The 16978-nt window shown below is 39.7% G+C and overlaps 1 protein-coding gene across 5 annotated transcripts in view; it reads left to right on the top strand.

The window, feature by feature from the left end:
- Positions 1-1125: 1125 nt before the first annotated feature.
- LOC125265725 (transforming growth factor beta-1-induced transcript 1 protein-like) overlaps positions 1126-16978 on the top strand; it is a 176478-nt gene continuing 160625 nt past the window's right edge. For 3 of the 5 annotated variants that reach the window (XM_048186117.1, XM_048186114.1, XM_048186115.1), the window contains exon 1: positions 9623-10017. In XM_048186117.1, coding sequence (XP_048042074.1) covers positions 9633-10017 — 385 coding nt within the window. In that variant the 5' untranslated portion in view covers positions 9623-9632. Of the gene's footprint in view, positions 1437-9622; positions 10018-16978 lie in introns of those variants that run through there. The other 2 variants (XM_048186116.1, XM_048186118.1) reach the window with 2 other exon arrangements.

Raw genomic sequence — 16978 nt, 5'->3', positions numbered from 1 at the left:
AATGTTGTGGAGGTTGAACTAACTGTTGTGCAAATGTAAATAGTGATGTGAGAAATGCACCAAAGCGACTGAGAAAAACTGTAACAGTCACTTGTCTCCATCTAATGGTGTAACAATGTAATTGATACAATCTTTATTTGGAGCTTCGAGTTATTTTCAAAAGGTGATTTACTCTGTTTTGATCTTTACCATAGACATTGAGCTATAAACGATTATCCCAGTACTTCTGTGATAATTTGAATTATTGTAAGACAGAAATAACGATACTGTGTGATTGAAAAAAACTGTTTTTGAAACTGTTTCTTACCTATACATGTAAACTGCTCTTTCTGGCTCAGTGGCAGCACCAGTTCAGATTTGAATGTTATGCTTTGATCGTACCTGTCAAAGGTTTAATACAAAGCCGAATCGTTTTCGTTTAGGAATAAGATTGCATGGGTGTTTGAATCGAGATCACAATCTTTTAATGATTAATTGTGCAGTTCTACTGTATTCATATATTTAAAAAATAACCCCCCCCCCCAAAAAAAACAAACAAACAAAAAAAAACAAAAAACAAAAACAACAAAAAAACAAAAAACAAAAAAACACCCAACTAATGCTCTCCCCCCAAAATGCAAATGTTAATGTGTCAGTTTTAACAAGATTTAAACTTATGCTTAAAATCTACCCATTATTTAAAACTTAACTCATTTTCTTTTTTTGCATAATTTGTGCTACTTTCAATTTTTTTATTGCTCTTGATCTGTTATTGTTTTTACTTTGCATTTTCTTTTGAACCAAAGCATAGTTTGCAATTTGTTTTAATAACATTCGCCAGTGTGCACTGTTGATTGTTTTGTTTCATGACTAACTAACAGAAAGAAAATGTTATTATCAGACGAATTAGAGTTTGGCAACCTTATTTAGTCGTTAGGTGAGTAAAATTATGTTGTTGTTTTCCCTGCCGCATCACATTTATTAAATGGAATATTTTTCTAAGCGCCTTTATAGTGAGAAAAATAAAAGTAGTTGTGCTTAAAAGTTTTGTCTTGAGGAAGTGTAACCGTGCCCTACAAACTAGTAATTAGCCTATCTGATGGCACGAAACAGGACGCATGTGTTTCTGGCCACTTGGTTATAAAAGTAAAATGCACTGCGGGCTTTATTATTGTAATCTCCCAGTAGTCATCATTATAAACAACGAAAGCGCAATTTTCAATTCCAAATATGGGCTGGAAATGTAACTAGATCCGCCCCTCTCTGACCCGTTACGTCCTCTGGAATAAGAGAAGTCCGAGGACAACTCCCAGCCTGGAAACTTCGGAAGGAGCAGGACAAAGATTACCAGACATATTTCTCAGATAGTTTCATCGGGAAGTCATATCAATTTGACTCTTTTTTCTTCTTCTCCTCCATTTTTTTTTTTTTTTTTTTTACACTGATGGACGATTTAGGTATGTATATGTCTAATTCTTTATGGTAGCCTACGTTTCCCAATTTTCCTTTGAATGCAGTAAACCATGTAGAAAATGGAAATGCAAGATAGAGACAGGATGGAGGGCTTGGAAAAGGGCGTCGTTTCTTTTTCGAACTTTTTGAAAACATATCCACACAGCATTAAACGGTCTTAAAAGCACACAGATGAGCTCTATAAAGATGAGCTAGATGGAGACGGAGCCATACTTTTGAGATGCAGTTCGAAAACAGACACGTAGGGACATCTGTCCAACTGAATTCAACTAAAGGTATATTCATGGATACTACATCAGTTCTTGGCGGTTTTCAAGAGTGGGCATCTTATCAGTCACATCCCACATCTGGTAACGTTTGAGGACTAAAAAAAGACTTAATGGATCCTTTGAAGAAACACCCGCCCTTTCACCCGCCACCATAGGTTTTATTTGGATAATTCTTCCTGAAGATGGGGACATTTATTTGTCTCGTTTTAGTTTTTAGTTTGATTTAGTAACATCCGCGCAAATTTGTATGTAAACATGCATTAGACAAAAATGTAACAGTAGTATGATGTATTCAGAGTACAATTATCATGGACATTTTTCAGTCATTCAACAATGGTAGGCTATTGTTTAGCATTCAAACGTTTAGGGTCAGTAAGATTTTTTATGTTTTTGAAAGAATTCCCTTATGCTCATCAATGCAAATGCTGCACATCTGTTCAAAAATACAGCAACATTGTGAATTATTATTACAATTTAAAATAACTTTGCTATTTTAATATATTTTAAAAAAAATATGTAATTTATTCCTGTGATGACAAAGATAGATTTTCAGCATCATATCTCCAGTCTTCTGTGTCAAATCCTTCAGAAATCATTCTAATGCTGATTTGCTGCTCAAGAAACATTTCTTATTATTATCAATGTTGAAAACAGTTGTGCTGCTTCATATTTTTGTAAAAACTTTGATAAATTTTTTAAGGATTCTTTGATGAATAGAAAGTTAAAAAGAACGGCATTTATTTGAAACAGAATTATTTGAAACAACTCTTACTTCTGATCAATTTAATGCATCCTTGATGAATCAAAATATTAGTTTCTTTAAAGCCTTACTCACTCCCAAACCTTTGAACAGTAGTGTACCATACTGTTCAAAGGTTTGAGGACTATTTAACAACAAATCCAGGAAAAAAAAAAAAGACAAAATATCAAGCAGCACAGCTGTTTTCATTTTATTTTATTTATTTATTTATTTTAAACATTGACAATAATAAGAAATGTTTCTTGAGCTGTTACAATTATTCCTGAAGGAACGTGCCACTGAAAAGTGGAGTAATGCCATCACAGTAATAAATTACATTTGAAAATATATTCAAATAGATCATTTTAAATTGTAATATTTCACAATATTGCTGTTTTTACTGTATTTTTGATCCAAAAAATGCAGACTTGGTGAGCATAAGAGACTTCTTTCAAAAACACTGACCCCAAACTTTTGTACGGTATTGTATTTTAATGTATGATAATTTTGACATCCAATGCCATTACACACTAGCTTTCTTTCTTTCTTTCTTTCTTTCTTTCTTTCTTTCTTTCTTTTGGTACAGCTATGTGACAAATTGGCATTGTAAATGTCCGAATGGCCAGCAAATTTGATTTGTAATGTCAAATATAACATTATTAATTGATTTATCTTTGTGGGTTAAATAAATTCCCCTTCTACTGTGTGTTTGCAGGGCTTTTGAAGGTTATTTGAAGGTTATTTATTTATTTGGTTATTTATATATACTGCATGATTGTTGAGTGCTTTGTGGCAGAATTTAGCCAACCCAAACAGACATGCTGCTCTAAATATGGTTAGAATTCCCAGAGAGAACAATTTTAGCTCCTTATATGAGCACAAACCATCTAGATTATACAGAATGATTTGTTGAACTGGATGATGAAATAACTTCTACATGAACTAAGTTTATACAGGGTGATCTAGTAAAATGTTTTGTTTATTCAAGCACACTTTAAAGATCCACAAAAAAAAGTGTACTGGAAAAATACATTACTTCTTCTCCTTGATATGTAACACCAATGTGGGGCCTTTGACTTTAGTGTAGGGTAAGAAATGATATGTCACTGAAAGTTACAAAAATGTCCTAGGCATTTAATATTTTAATTTGTAATTAATATAGCACTATATGTACAGCAGTGTTAATTTTGACAGCAAATTTTGATTTGGTTTTAGTCATAGTCTTTTGACTAAAATGCCATTTAGTTTTAGTCATATTTTAGTCATCGGAAATTGTTTTAGTTTTAGTCTAGTTTTAGTCGACTAAATATCGTAAGATTTTAGTCGACTAAACCTAATTTAGTTAAATTGTAATGCATTAAGTAAGCATTTCTCTACCAATACACAGATCCAATACACTGATATACATCTGATACTCTCCAGTATATGTTCACTTAAGACAACCAACTGTACTTTACTCTCCAAAGCGGACGTTTTTTGACCATTCAAGTGCAAAAAGACACGAAAGAGAGCTCAATTCAGTACTTGTCAGGGATTGACACACTTATCATTGAGGTACTATTATAGTTTTTGTTTAAAATTTTGATTAGATTTGATATTTAGTTTTTCTGCTTCATTGTAATTTTAGTTAAAAGTTTTAGTAATTTTTTTGTGTGCTTATGTCTTTTAGTTTTGCTTTTAAATGTCTGTATAGATTTGTATTTCTGTTTTAGTTATTTTAGTACATCAGGTTAAGTTAAAGCTTGGAAACTAGATGAAATAAAATAAGTTTACATTTATATATATATATATATATATATATTTTTTTTTTTTTTTTTTTTTTTTTAATTTTTAGTTTATTTCAAGTAATGAAGATTTTTTTATGGTTTTAGGTTTAGTTAACTATAATAACCCTTATACTTGTAAAATATATTGAATACTGTGTCAAATAATGTTCTTAGTCTTTCCTTCCTGTGACAGAAGATACAGTAGTTTACTATGAATTAAATAGAAATTAAATTAAATACAGTTTTATTGTGTAAACAAAATAACAATAATGACCAGGAAAAAATAATAATTATAAACCATCCCGAAATACACCGTGACTCTTATTCTGAAATGTCTACAGTCTGCACTGTAGCAGGCTGCTCATTTAAGTTCAGATGAGGGAGATAAAATATGCATTCTTACAACCGTCTAAAACATATTACCATATAAGGATTGTGTAGTAAACATTGTCATAACTCATCAACATTAGCTTATAAGCAATCGTTTGGCATAAATGCACGCTATTCATAAATTGCGAAGCAGTCTGAAGAGTCTTTAGAGCACGCAACAGCGCTGTTTTTCCCTTGGTTAGATCAGAACGTTACATTTCAAATGTGCGCATCTTCAACACAGGACAGCAGTCCTGACTGGATATCTTCCCAAACTTGGATATCTTCTCTATCATTTTCATCTCGTTTTTATTGGTTGACGAAAATTAGAGTAGATTTTATTTTTTTCCTCAAAGTATTTTTATTGAACATCTTATCAAACATGAGATACACTTTACAATAATACATTTTCTTTTTATGTTAACCAACCCACCCAGGAACAATCCCCACCTGTTGCACCAATACACATAATAATTTGGAAAAAAACAATCATTAATATGTTTTAGAGAAGAAAGCACAAGTATGTATAGTACATTACTCCTCTGAAATTGAGATTAGAGAGGGATCCACCTTCCTAATTTGGTCCAGAACCGGTTGCCAGATATCAACAAATTTATAGGCACAGCCTGTTGTAGCATACCTTATTTTTTCCATGGTCAGATTGTATAAGAGATCAATGAGCCACATTTTAAAAGTTGGAGGAGACTTGTCTTTCCTTTTAAACAGTATCTGCCGTCGAGCTAAAAGAGTAGTAAATGCTATGAGGCTTTTGTTGTTTTGATTTAAGTGATAATGCTGAGGTACAATGCCGAATACAGAGATCATGGCATCAGGCTCTATGACTGTCAAATTAGAGTAGATTTTAGTCATAGTTTTAGTCATTCAAAACGCATTTTTATTTTAGTCATCTATCTATCTATCTATCTATCTATCTATCATGAATATGGCTCCCGCGGAGGGAGCCATCACCCGAATATTGACATGTTCCCATCTGGACTACACTACCCATAGGCCCTCATTCCTGGGACTGATTGCGCACACAGCTGCACTGCATCACACACACACACACCATAAAACACTCACACACGCATCCATACACCACGAAGTCTTGATTTGCCTAGGCGATCATTTCTGAGCGTTTTCCTGTGGACTGTTATTCTGTTACCGATTGGACTGCCTTATCTCTGTGAACCTTTGCCGCCGACCCTGATCCTTGCCTGCTTTCTGGACTGTGTTTGTTTGCCGCCAGCCACGACCTCTGCCTGTTGTAAGACCTTGATTCTAGCCGCCTGTCCCTGTTTATGATACTGCCTTGTCCCTGTTTGTACTGTGCTGTGTTGTCTTAATAAAGACGCTGCAAATGGATCCTCACGCTGTTGACCCATCATTACAGAAGACTTCGCCAATAAACGATCCAGCAGCCATCATGCAGATTTCCACCGAGCTTTCAGCCCAAGCCAACCAGCTCGCTGTACATCAACACCAGCTGACTCGTCTCACTTCACTCACCAAAGAGCTGGTAAAGACTTTGCAGGGCCTTCGTCTATCTTCTCCCGAGGCCGCCACGCCGCCACCCACCACCGCGACCAGTCAGGTGATCACACCACCTCCAGTAAACCCACACCTTGCTCTACCTGAGAAATTCGACGGCAATCCTGCTAAATGTAAGGGCTTCCTTCTACAATGTTCCTTGTTTGTTAACCAACAACCCTCACTATATTCCACAGAGATCAGTCGAATATCATTTGTATGTTCCCTGCTCACGGGCAAAGCGCTAGACTGGGCCACGGCGGTTTGGAGAGAGGATACTTCAGTGTTTTTCTACAAAGCTTTAAAGAAGTATTTGAACATCCAGAGAGCGGCAAGAGCGCTGGAGACCAACTACTCACTCTAACGCAGGGGAAATCCACAACCGCTCTGCAATTCCGCACATTGGCCGCCCAAACCAACTGGGTGGAGGACACCTTGAAGCTGCTCTTTCGCAAGGGTCTGAATCTGGAACTTCAAGCTGAACTCGCATGTTGCGATGAGGGTAGATCATTAACCTCATTCATTGAGCTGGCCATCCACATTGATAATCTTCTTCGCTCTCGATGGCCTCTTCGTCCATTGGAATCCAGTGTAACTACCCCAGAACCCATGCAACTCGGATATACTCCACTTCTCCCGGAGGAACGAGTGAGAAGATGCCAAATGCACTTATGTCTCTACTGCGGACAGGCAGTCACATAAAGATAAACTGCCCGATTAGACCCAACAGCTCCAGCTCCAGATCGGTGAGTTCAGATTACCCCGCTAACTGCTTAAAAATACCCATTCAAGTCACTTGTAACGGCCAAGTCATATCCACTCACGCTCTCCTGGATTCCGGTGCAGCCAGGAATTTCATTTCAGACACTTTCACTCGTGAGCATAATATTCAGCTAACAGACTGTAACTCTCCATTGACAGTGGAAGCGCTAGATGGGAAACCCATCGGAGGAGGAAAAGTATCACACATCACATCCGAACTCGCTCTGCAAGTAGGGGCTCTTTATCACGAACAAATTTGTTTCCTCGTCATTCACACACCCAATAATCCCATCATCCTAGGCCTGCCTTGGCTTCGTACACACAATCCTCTCATTTCCTGGAAGGAGGGCCAGATCATACAGTGGGATCCAGTGTGTCATCAGCGTTGTTTGAGTCCAGTTTAGCCACTAACCGTCCACACAGTAGCAGTAAATGAAGCCCCTGTTGACCACGAATCAGCCATTCCAGCCGAATACAGCGACCTGGCCCTTGCATTCAGTAAAATCAAATCTACCGAACTTCCACCTCATCGCTCCAGTGATTGTGCGATCGAATTACTGCCTGGTACCACGCCCCCTAAAGGCCGAATATTCCCTCTGTCACAACCTGAGGAGGAGGCTATGAAAGCATACATCAAGGGAGAGCTGGCTAAGGGATTCATTCGGTCGTCTACCTCACCAGCCTCGTCCGGTTTCTTTTTCGTCAAAAAGAAGGATGGCAGTCTTCAACCCTGCATTGACTATCGCGGCCTTAACAGCATCACGGTAAAGTTCAGATACCCACTACCGCTGGTTCCTGCCGCTCTTGAACAATTACGTCAAGCCAAGTTCTATACCAAATTAGATCTCCGATGTGCTTACAACCTGATTCACATTCGAGCGGGCGATGAGTGGAAGACTGCTTTCTCCACTTCCACTGGTCACTATGAGACCCTTGTAATGCCCTTCGGCCTGTCCAATAGTCTGTCAGTCTTTCAATCTTTCATCAATGATGTCTTTTGAGATATGCTCAATCGGTGGGTCATTGTGTATATCGACGACATTCTGGTCTATTCCAACACTTATCATGAACACATTCAACATGTTCGAGCAGTATTGCAACACCTGATCCAACACAAGCTCTACGCCAAGGCAGAGAAATGCGAGTTCCACCGCACTTCCACATCATTTCTAGGCTACTTCATCAGCCGCGAGGGAGTAGCAATGGATGACGGCAAGGTAAAGGCGGTGCTGGAATGGCCACAACCACAAACTTTGAAAGAACTACAATGGTTTCTGGGGTTTGCCAATTTCTATAGAAGATTTATCCAAGACTTCAGTGGAGTTGCCGCTCCATTAACAAATATGACTAAACGCCAAACTACACGTCTCTCATGGTCACCAGAAGCTGTCCGTGCACTTCAAGAATTAAAAGAACGATTCACGTCAGCACCGATCCTCCATCATCCAGACCCGGAACTGCCATTCATTGTGGAGGTGGATGCCTCTAACACAGGCATTGGAGCTATTCTTTCCCAGAGACAGGGTAATCTGCCCAAAATGTTCCCATGCGCTTTCTACTCCCGTAAACTGTCAGCGGCAGAACGCAACTACGATGTGGGCAATCGGGAGCTGCTCGCAATGAAGGCGGCGCTAGAGGAATGGTGTCATTGGTTAGAGGGGGCAAGACATCCATTCACAATTCTTACCGACCACAAAAACTCGGAATATCTGCGATCAGCCAAGCGCTTAAATCCATGACAGGCAAGATGGGCAATGTTTTTCACACGCTTTAATTTCACTGTCACTTACAGGCCCAGGTCAAAGAATGTCAAGGCGGATGCATTATCAAGGCAAATGGAGGAGACGGATCGTTCCGGGAGCACTGAGAACATTCTCCCCGAAACTTTGCTGCTCTCTCCCGTACAATGGCATGTAATGACGGAGATTTCACAAGCCAACGATCAAAGCGCAACCCCAGCAGCATGTCCATCTAACCGAACATTTGTTCCCATCCAATTTCGGGACAAATTGCTTCAAGTCCACGATTTCCCCAGTTCCGGTCATCCAGGTATCACAGCAACTCATCAACTTCTTCAAAATCAATTCTGGTGGGAAACTATGATGGCCTACGTCACCACCTTCATCAATAACTGTGTCGCTTGTCAGACCACAAACACAACACATCAAGCTCCGGCAGGACTTCTTCAGCCACTCCCTATTCCTCAACGTCCCTGGTCCCACATAGCGATCTACTTTGTCACCGATCTGCCTGAAACCCTGGGTAACAACACCATCCTTACCGTAGTGGATCGTTTTTCCAAAGCCTTCCAAAGCCTGCCGCCTTCTACCACTACCCAAACTTCCCACAGCACTGGAGACCGCCGAACTATTATGCAACGTGGTCTTCCGCTTCTATGGACTGCCTAAGGACATAGTGTCTGACAGAGGGCCACAGTTTACCTCTCGTGTTTGGGACATTTTCTTCAAGCAACTCAATGTAAACATCAGCCTCACATCTGGGTACCACCCGGAATCCACCGGACAGACCGACTGTTTGAATCAAGAACTAACACGATTTCTACGCACCTATTGTTACCAGAATCAAGCCGACTGGAGCCGCTACTTAATGTGGGCTGAGTACGCTCAAAATTCTCTACGGAAACCTGCCACCGGCATCACGCCTTTCTAGTGTGTTCTGGGCTTCCAACCTCCTCTCTTCCCCTGGTCAGGCCAACCATCTGATTTACCTTCAGTCACTGAGTGGATGCGCCAAAGCGAGGAAACCTGGGAACAAGCACATCATCATCTGCAGCGAGCTGTGAGGCGTCAGGAGAATCAAGCGAACCGCCATCGACGTCCCAATCCTCGATACATCATGGGACAGTGGGTGTGGTTATCCACCAAGGATCTTCGCCTCCGACTTCCATGTCGCAAACTCAGTCCCAGGTTTGTAGGGCCTTTTCAAATTCTTAAACAAATTACCCCTGTATCATTTCGATTAAATTTACCTGCTAATTATCGCATTTCTCCCACTTTCCATGTGTCGTTGCTGAAACCCTCCGGGGGGCCGAGAGAGGAGCCAGTGGGAGCCGAGACCCGCAAGACTGGGCCCCCCACCCCTGATCATCGAAGGCGAGGAAGCTTACCAGGTCTGTCATGAATACGGCTCCCGTGGCTCTTCCTCCCGGCCGCCGGAGGGAGCCGTCACCCGAATATTGACATGTTCCCATCTGGACTACATTACCCATAGGCCCTCATTCCTGGGACTGATTGCGCACACACCTGCACTGCATCACACACACCATAAAACACTCACACACGCATCCATACACCGCAAAGTCTGGATTTGCCTAGGTGATCATTTCTGAGCATTTTCCTGTGGACTGTTATTCTGTTACCGATTGGACTGCTTTATCTCTGTGAACCTTTGCCGCCGTCCCTGGTCCTTGCCTGCTTTCTGGACTGTGTTTGTTTGCCGCCAGCCACGACCTCTGCCTGTTGTAAGACCTTGATTCTAGCCGCCTGTCTCGACCCAAGCCTGTCCCTGTTTATGATACTGCCTTGTCCCTGTTTGTACTGTGCTGTGTTGTCTTAATAAAGACACTGCAAATGGATCCTCACGCTGTTGACCCAAATGGATCCTCACGCTGTTGACCCATCATTACACTATCTATCTATCTATCTATCTATCTATCTATCTATCTATCTATCTTATATTTTACCAGGAATAATCCCATTGAGATATAAATCTCTTTTACTAGGGAGTCCTGGCCAAAATGGCAGCACACAAAATTCACATAAAACTAATTCCAAAGACACATAAAATGAGAAATACAAGAAAAAAAGTCCTGTCCAGCACTCCTATAACTACAGTTCCTAATTAAAAATAAATAAAATAATAAAACATGCACATGATTCTTTCAAGTAAGTGTCCAAAATATTTTTAAGAAAATTTAAAGATGGGAGTACTTCTAATATCAAAATAATCTGCATTTCATTCCATAGTCTAGGAGCATAAAAGGAAAAGGCATTTTTGCCAAACTCAGAGTACGCTCTAGGCACAATTAATAGTAACAACCAACCAGTTCACACAAGTTACAATGATGGGTATGTGTAGGAGCACTAGTCACAAATCATATTGCAGCATAATACAATAATACAATTAAAATTTTTTAGTGAAGATAGGTTTGCATGCATAGATCACATCACCATAATCCAGCACAGAGAGAAAACAACTTTGGATGAACTAAGGACACCCTGTGATTCTATTGCTTATAGAGCCACATTTAGCAGCAATAACTTGAAGTAATCATTCTCTGTACGACTGTATCAGTCACTCACCTCATTCTGGAGGAATTTTGGCCCATTCTTCTTTACAACGTTGCTCCAGTTTATTGAGGTTTGTGGGCATTTGTTTATCCACAGCTCTCACCACAGCTTTTCAGTCAGGATGAGGACTGGACTTGACTGGGCCATTGCAACACCTTGATTCTTTTCTTTTTCAGCCACTCTGATGTAGATTTGCTGGTGATCTTCAGATCAATGTCCAATTGCGTGACCCAATTTTGGCCAAACTTTAGCTGTCAAATTGATGGCCTCACATTTGACTCTAGAATACTTTGGACTACAGAGAAGTTCATGGTCGACTCAATGACTGTGAGGTGCCTAGGGCCTGTGGCTAATAAACAAGCAAAACAAGCCCAAAATCATCACCCCTTCACCAGCATGCTTGACTTTTGGTATGAGGTGTTTGTTCTGATATGCTGTGTTTAGTTTTCACCAAACTGTGCATTATGGCCAAACATCTCTACTTTGGTCTTGTCTGTTCAAAGGACTTTGCAAACCTAAACAGTGCTGCCATGATTTTTAGAAAGAAGAGACTTTGCCATGCTTGTGTCATCTTTTTCTAATTGTGCTGTCATGAACTTTATCATTTAACATGTTAACTGATGCCTGTAGAGTCTGAGATGTAGTTCTTGGGCTGTCTGCAATTTCTCTGAGCATTACACAGTCTGACCTTGGGGTGAATTTTTTTTGGGACATCCACTCCTGGGAAGATTGGTGTCTGTTTTGAATGTCTTCCTCTTGTGAATAATCTTTTTCACTGTAGAATGATGGACTTCATATTGTTTATAAATGGCTGTATAAAACTTCCCAGATTGATGGCAGCAACAAGCAGCTTTGGCCAATACTGAACTGGCATTCGGATATAAACACGGAAGCTTTCTCTGTGCTTACTGCGTCAACTGCGTAAGGTCCTTTTTGTTTTGGTTTTACACACAAAAAGTATTCTCGTCGCTTCATAAAATTAAGGTTGAACCACTGCATTCTTGTTGACTGTTTTAACTATGTCTTTAGTACCTTTCTGGACCTTGAAAGTGGTGAATATATTGCTGTCTATGGACGAGTCAAATACCTATCGGATTTCATGAAAAATATCTTAATTTGTGTTCCGAAGATGAACGAAGGTCTTATGGGTGTGAATAGACATGAAGGTGAGTAGTTGCCGATGATTAATTAATCAAAGACATTTGATTAGCAGTGCCTGACTTCTACTTTATACTCTTATACTCTAAAAATTCCTAAATTGTTTAAAGGAAACAATAAGGTTGTCCTTAGTATGTCACCCATGGCTTTTCCATCTTGGCCCAGTTTTTGTTAAAGGTGTCCAAGAATGCTTTTTCACAAGATGTAATATAAGTCAAAGGTGTCCCCTGAATGTGTCTGTGAAGTTTCAGCTCAAAATACCCCATAGATTTTTTTTAATTAATTTTTTTAACTGCCTATTTTGGGGCATTATTAACTATGCACTGATTTTTTTCAGCGCGCCGCCCCTTTAATTCGCGTGCTCCCTGCCACACGAGCTCTCGATTATATTACAGCACATTTACAAAGTTCACACAGCTAATATAACCCTCAAATGGATCTTTGCAATATGTTCGTCATGCATGCTGTATGCATGCTTCGAATTATGTGAGTAAAGTATTTATTTTGATGTTTATATTTGATTCTCTATGAGTTTGAGGCTATATGCTCCGTGGCTAACGGCTAATGCTACACTGTTGGAGAGATTTATAAAGAATGAAGTTGTGTTTATGAATTATACAGACTGCAAGTGTTTAAAAATGAAAATAGCGACGGCTCTTGTCTCCGTGAATTCAGTAAGAAACGATGGTAACTTTAACCTCATTTAACAGTACATTAGCAACATGTTAACGAAACGTTTAGATAGACAATTTACAAATATCACTAAAAATATCATGCTATCATGGATCATGTCAGTTATTATTGCACCATCTGCCATTTTCGCTGTTGTTCTTGCTTACCTAGTCTGTTGATTCACCTGTGCAGATCCAGACGTTACTGGCTGCCCTTGTCTAATGCCTTTCATAATGTTGGGAACATGGGCTGGCATATGCAAATATTGGGGCGTACACCCCTACTGTTACGTAACAGTCGGTGTTATGTTGAGATCCGTGTGTTTTCCGGAAGTCTTTTAAACAAATGAGATTTACATAAGAAAGAGAAAGCAATGGAGTTTGAAACTCAGTGTATGTCTTTTCCATGTACTGAACTCTTGTTATTCAACTATGCCAAGGTAAATTCAAATTTTGAATCTAGGGCACCTTTAAATAAATAATGGCACGGTGTGATATGTCATGTGTTGTTGTTAGGGCTGTGAATCTGTGAAAATGTGTGAACTACTCAACTACGCACCAAAGAGGCTTGCTGACGCGTCACCGACACCTCGCTGATACCAGACAGATATCTAGCATTATAAATATCTGGAACTGTCGGCCGACTCGACATTCTATGGTGCCACATGTCGACGAGCTACAGCCAATGAAATATACACTGATGTCTATGGAAGCAGCAATAACAATTCATTCAAATGAACACAAATGAATTCAAGTGCTGTAGCCTGTAAATCTGACTGTCAGGACTCTCTGAACCGAGGCTCAAACAAACATGACAACACCCATCTCGAGTTATAGATTAAGAACAGATCATTAAATAGGTTTTTAAATGACAAAACACTCACTTGCACATATTTGAGAATCAGAATATCAGATAGTTGATGACATCTGTCATACAGTGTGGCCGTGGTGTGTCACGTGACAGGCTTGATGCGTTGTCATGGAAACAATAAAGGGAAACATTCTAAAATAATGGTCTGACCTTTAGAAGGTCAGAGAGTGGGACAAACTTTTGTCCATTGTTAATGTTAGTTCATATTAGTTCTTAATGATGATATACATAACTTTATTTTAATAGCCTATAAAAATTGGCATATGAAGAAATTTACATAAGCCTAAATTGTAAAAGGCTTTAAAAGTGCTGTTAGTTCATGTTAACTATTGTGTAGGATAGTGTTAATAGCTACACAACCATATTAAAGTGTTCCAGGTACATTAAACATACTAATGCTTACATAGAGAGACTACCCTAGAATCATCATCACTTTCCTTTAGTTTAAAACGAAACAAAATTTTCTTCATGGAATAATTATAAAAGCCCTCTTTGTTCTCTTTATACGGAACATTTTCCTTATGATGATTCTGAAAGAAAACGAGCCAAGTGTCTACTGTTGCTATAGTAAGGAATGCAACCTTAATGCGCATCTGATTGATAGATAAACTGTGCGCTCTTATTTCAGTAGTCTTAATGTTGTTGTTATTTCAGCAGTGTCCTTCATACATTCAGTTTAATGACATTAAGTTAAATTTCATTTATCATTCATTGGAACTGTGCATATGCATTTTAGACACAGATAGGTTGCTATCGTTGTCTTGATAGAGAGCTGTCATCTGCTCATGTGAATAGCAGTGGCCGTCCTGGAGAGAGCTCAGATGTGGGCTACTACAAGGGTAGTATGCTGTTTTCTTTCACGATATTTATTACCTTGGTCTACACTCTAATTGGATTCACTGGAATACAGGAATTCAAACCATGGAACGCCAGTATGATAAGGTACTCATTCTCTGAACTTCTTTCATTGGATCATCACTTGCCTCCCATTGATAGTACTCAAACTGCTCTCCAAGAACTTCAACTGTGGCGCCGGCCAATATACAGTATATACATTGTGGCTCTCGTCATGGTTTATATGTGTTTCCAACTGGTATAAACGTGCTTTGCTCCTATTTTCAGGGATCAGGACACTTATATTCCTGCGGCATCTGTATGTCCAATCTAACTTATCCTCAAATGTCTACAGGAAATAAGCGCGATAAGAATGAAACTTCTAAAATTAGACTCACTCAATTGAATGTGCAGTCTATGTACAAGAAAGTGGCACTGCTTCATGATATTATCCTGATGGGAAACTTGACTTTCTTTGTCTTTGCAAGACATGGCATCATCCAAATGACTGTTACAACCTTAACCAGGCCTCGCCACCTGTATATAAATACATTGATAGACCTAGACTTACCGCTAAAGGTGGTGGTCTTGCAATTTTATATAAATCTGAACTGTCGGGGGAAAATCAGCGGGTGATCGGCGCTCGCCAATCTTTATGTGTGAAGTACTCAACGATGCATCAAAGAGGCTCACTGACGTGTCGCCGACACCTAGCTGACGCCAGACAAATATCTAGAGCTAAAATATCTAAATATCTGGAGCTGTCGGCCGACTCGATATCCTGTTTTGTCACGTGTCGCAACAAGCTACAGCCAAAGGAAACAGCGGCAAGGAACCCAAACTCCAACAGGTGACATCAGGTGGCAAACAAGTGGCAAATAGGTGTTAAAATGGAGAAAAAAACCTTGGGAGAAACCAGGCTTAGTCAGGGGGCCAGTTCTCCTCTGGCGAACAGTGCTTTGTTACGATTCAGGTTGCTATTATAAATCCAATAGGATCGCAACATTCAAAGTATTTATTTCAGTTCCATCCAGTTGAGGATCGTATTCATCACGCCGGTATGGACGGATGTTGAGGAACTGTGGCACTGGTTATCGTGTTGATGAGGCCTTCACAATGAATGATCTAGTTGACTCAGTCTCTGCTGATACTTCAGGACTGCGTTGTGGTCGTGTCAAGGCGCAGGTCCTTGGTCTCACCTGGATATGGCCCGGATCCGGTTGACTACGGTAAACCTCGGGATAAACAGAAAGACTAACATTAGGGTAGATGCCATTCTTCTTCTGATGTAACGAGTACATCTGGTGTTATAGGAAGTGTTCCCGGTTCCGGCTGACCAAATTTATGCAGCCTAATAATCCTTTAACGGATTTGAAAATAAAAATTGATGATGTGTTATGTGAATGCCAGGTTAAAGAGATGCATTTTTAGTCTAGATTTAAACTGACAGAGTGTGTCTGCTTCACGAACAATGCTAGGAAGATTGTTCCAGAGTTTAGGTGCCAAATAGGAGAAGGATCTACCGCCTGCGGTTGATCTTGATATTCTAGGTATTATCAGCTGGCCTGAATTCTGAGATCGCAATAGACATGAAGGACTATAATGCTTTAAGAGCTCGCTCAGGTACTGCGGAGCTAAACCATTTAGTGCTTTGTAAGTAATTAGCAAGATTTTAAAATCTATACGATGTTTAACAGGAAGCCAATGCAGTGTTGACAGAACTGGGCTAATATGGTCATACTTCCTAGTTCTAGTAAGAACTCTAGCTGCTGCATTTTGTACGAGCTGTAGTTTATTTATCAGGTGAGCAGAACAACCACCCAGTAAAGCGTTACTGGGTAAACTACCGCATGAACTAACTGTTCTGCATTTTTCATTGAGAGCATATGTCGTAGTTTAGATATATTTTTAAGATGGAAGAATGCGGTTTTACAGATGCTAGTAACATGGCCTTCAAATGAAAGATTGGTGTCAAAGAGCACACCCAGGTTCCTAACTGACGATGAAGACTTAACAGAGCAGCCATCAAGTGTTAGACAGTATTCTAGATTATTACGTGAGGAAGTTTTCAGTCCAAAAATTAGAATATCTGTTTTATTGTTCTCGCAGTTCACCAGCCACATGTATTTCATGTTATATTTTAAGATCAAGGTCATTACATAGGTTTTTAAATGACAAAACACTCACTTGCACATATTTGAGAATCGAAATATCAGAGAGTTGATGACATGGTGAGTGTCAGACAGT

The sequence above is a fragment of the Megalobrama amblycephala genome, linkage group LG3 (genome assembly GCF_018812025.1).
Source record: "Megalobrama amblycephala isolate DHTTF-2021 linkage group LG3, ASM1881202v1, whole genome shotgun sequence".
NCBI classification, from domain to species: Eukaryota; Metazoa; Chordata; class Actinopteri; order Cypriniformes; family Xenocyprididae; genus Megalobrama; species Megalobrama amblycephala.
The sequence above is the reverse complement of the archived record's forward strand: the minus strand, read 5'-3'. Positions and strand labels throughout refer to the sequence as shown.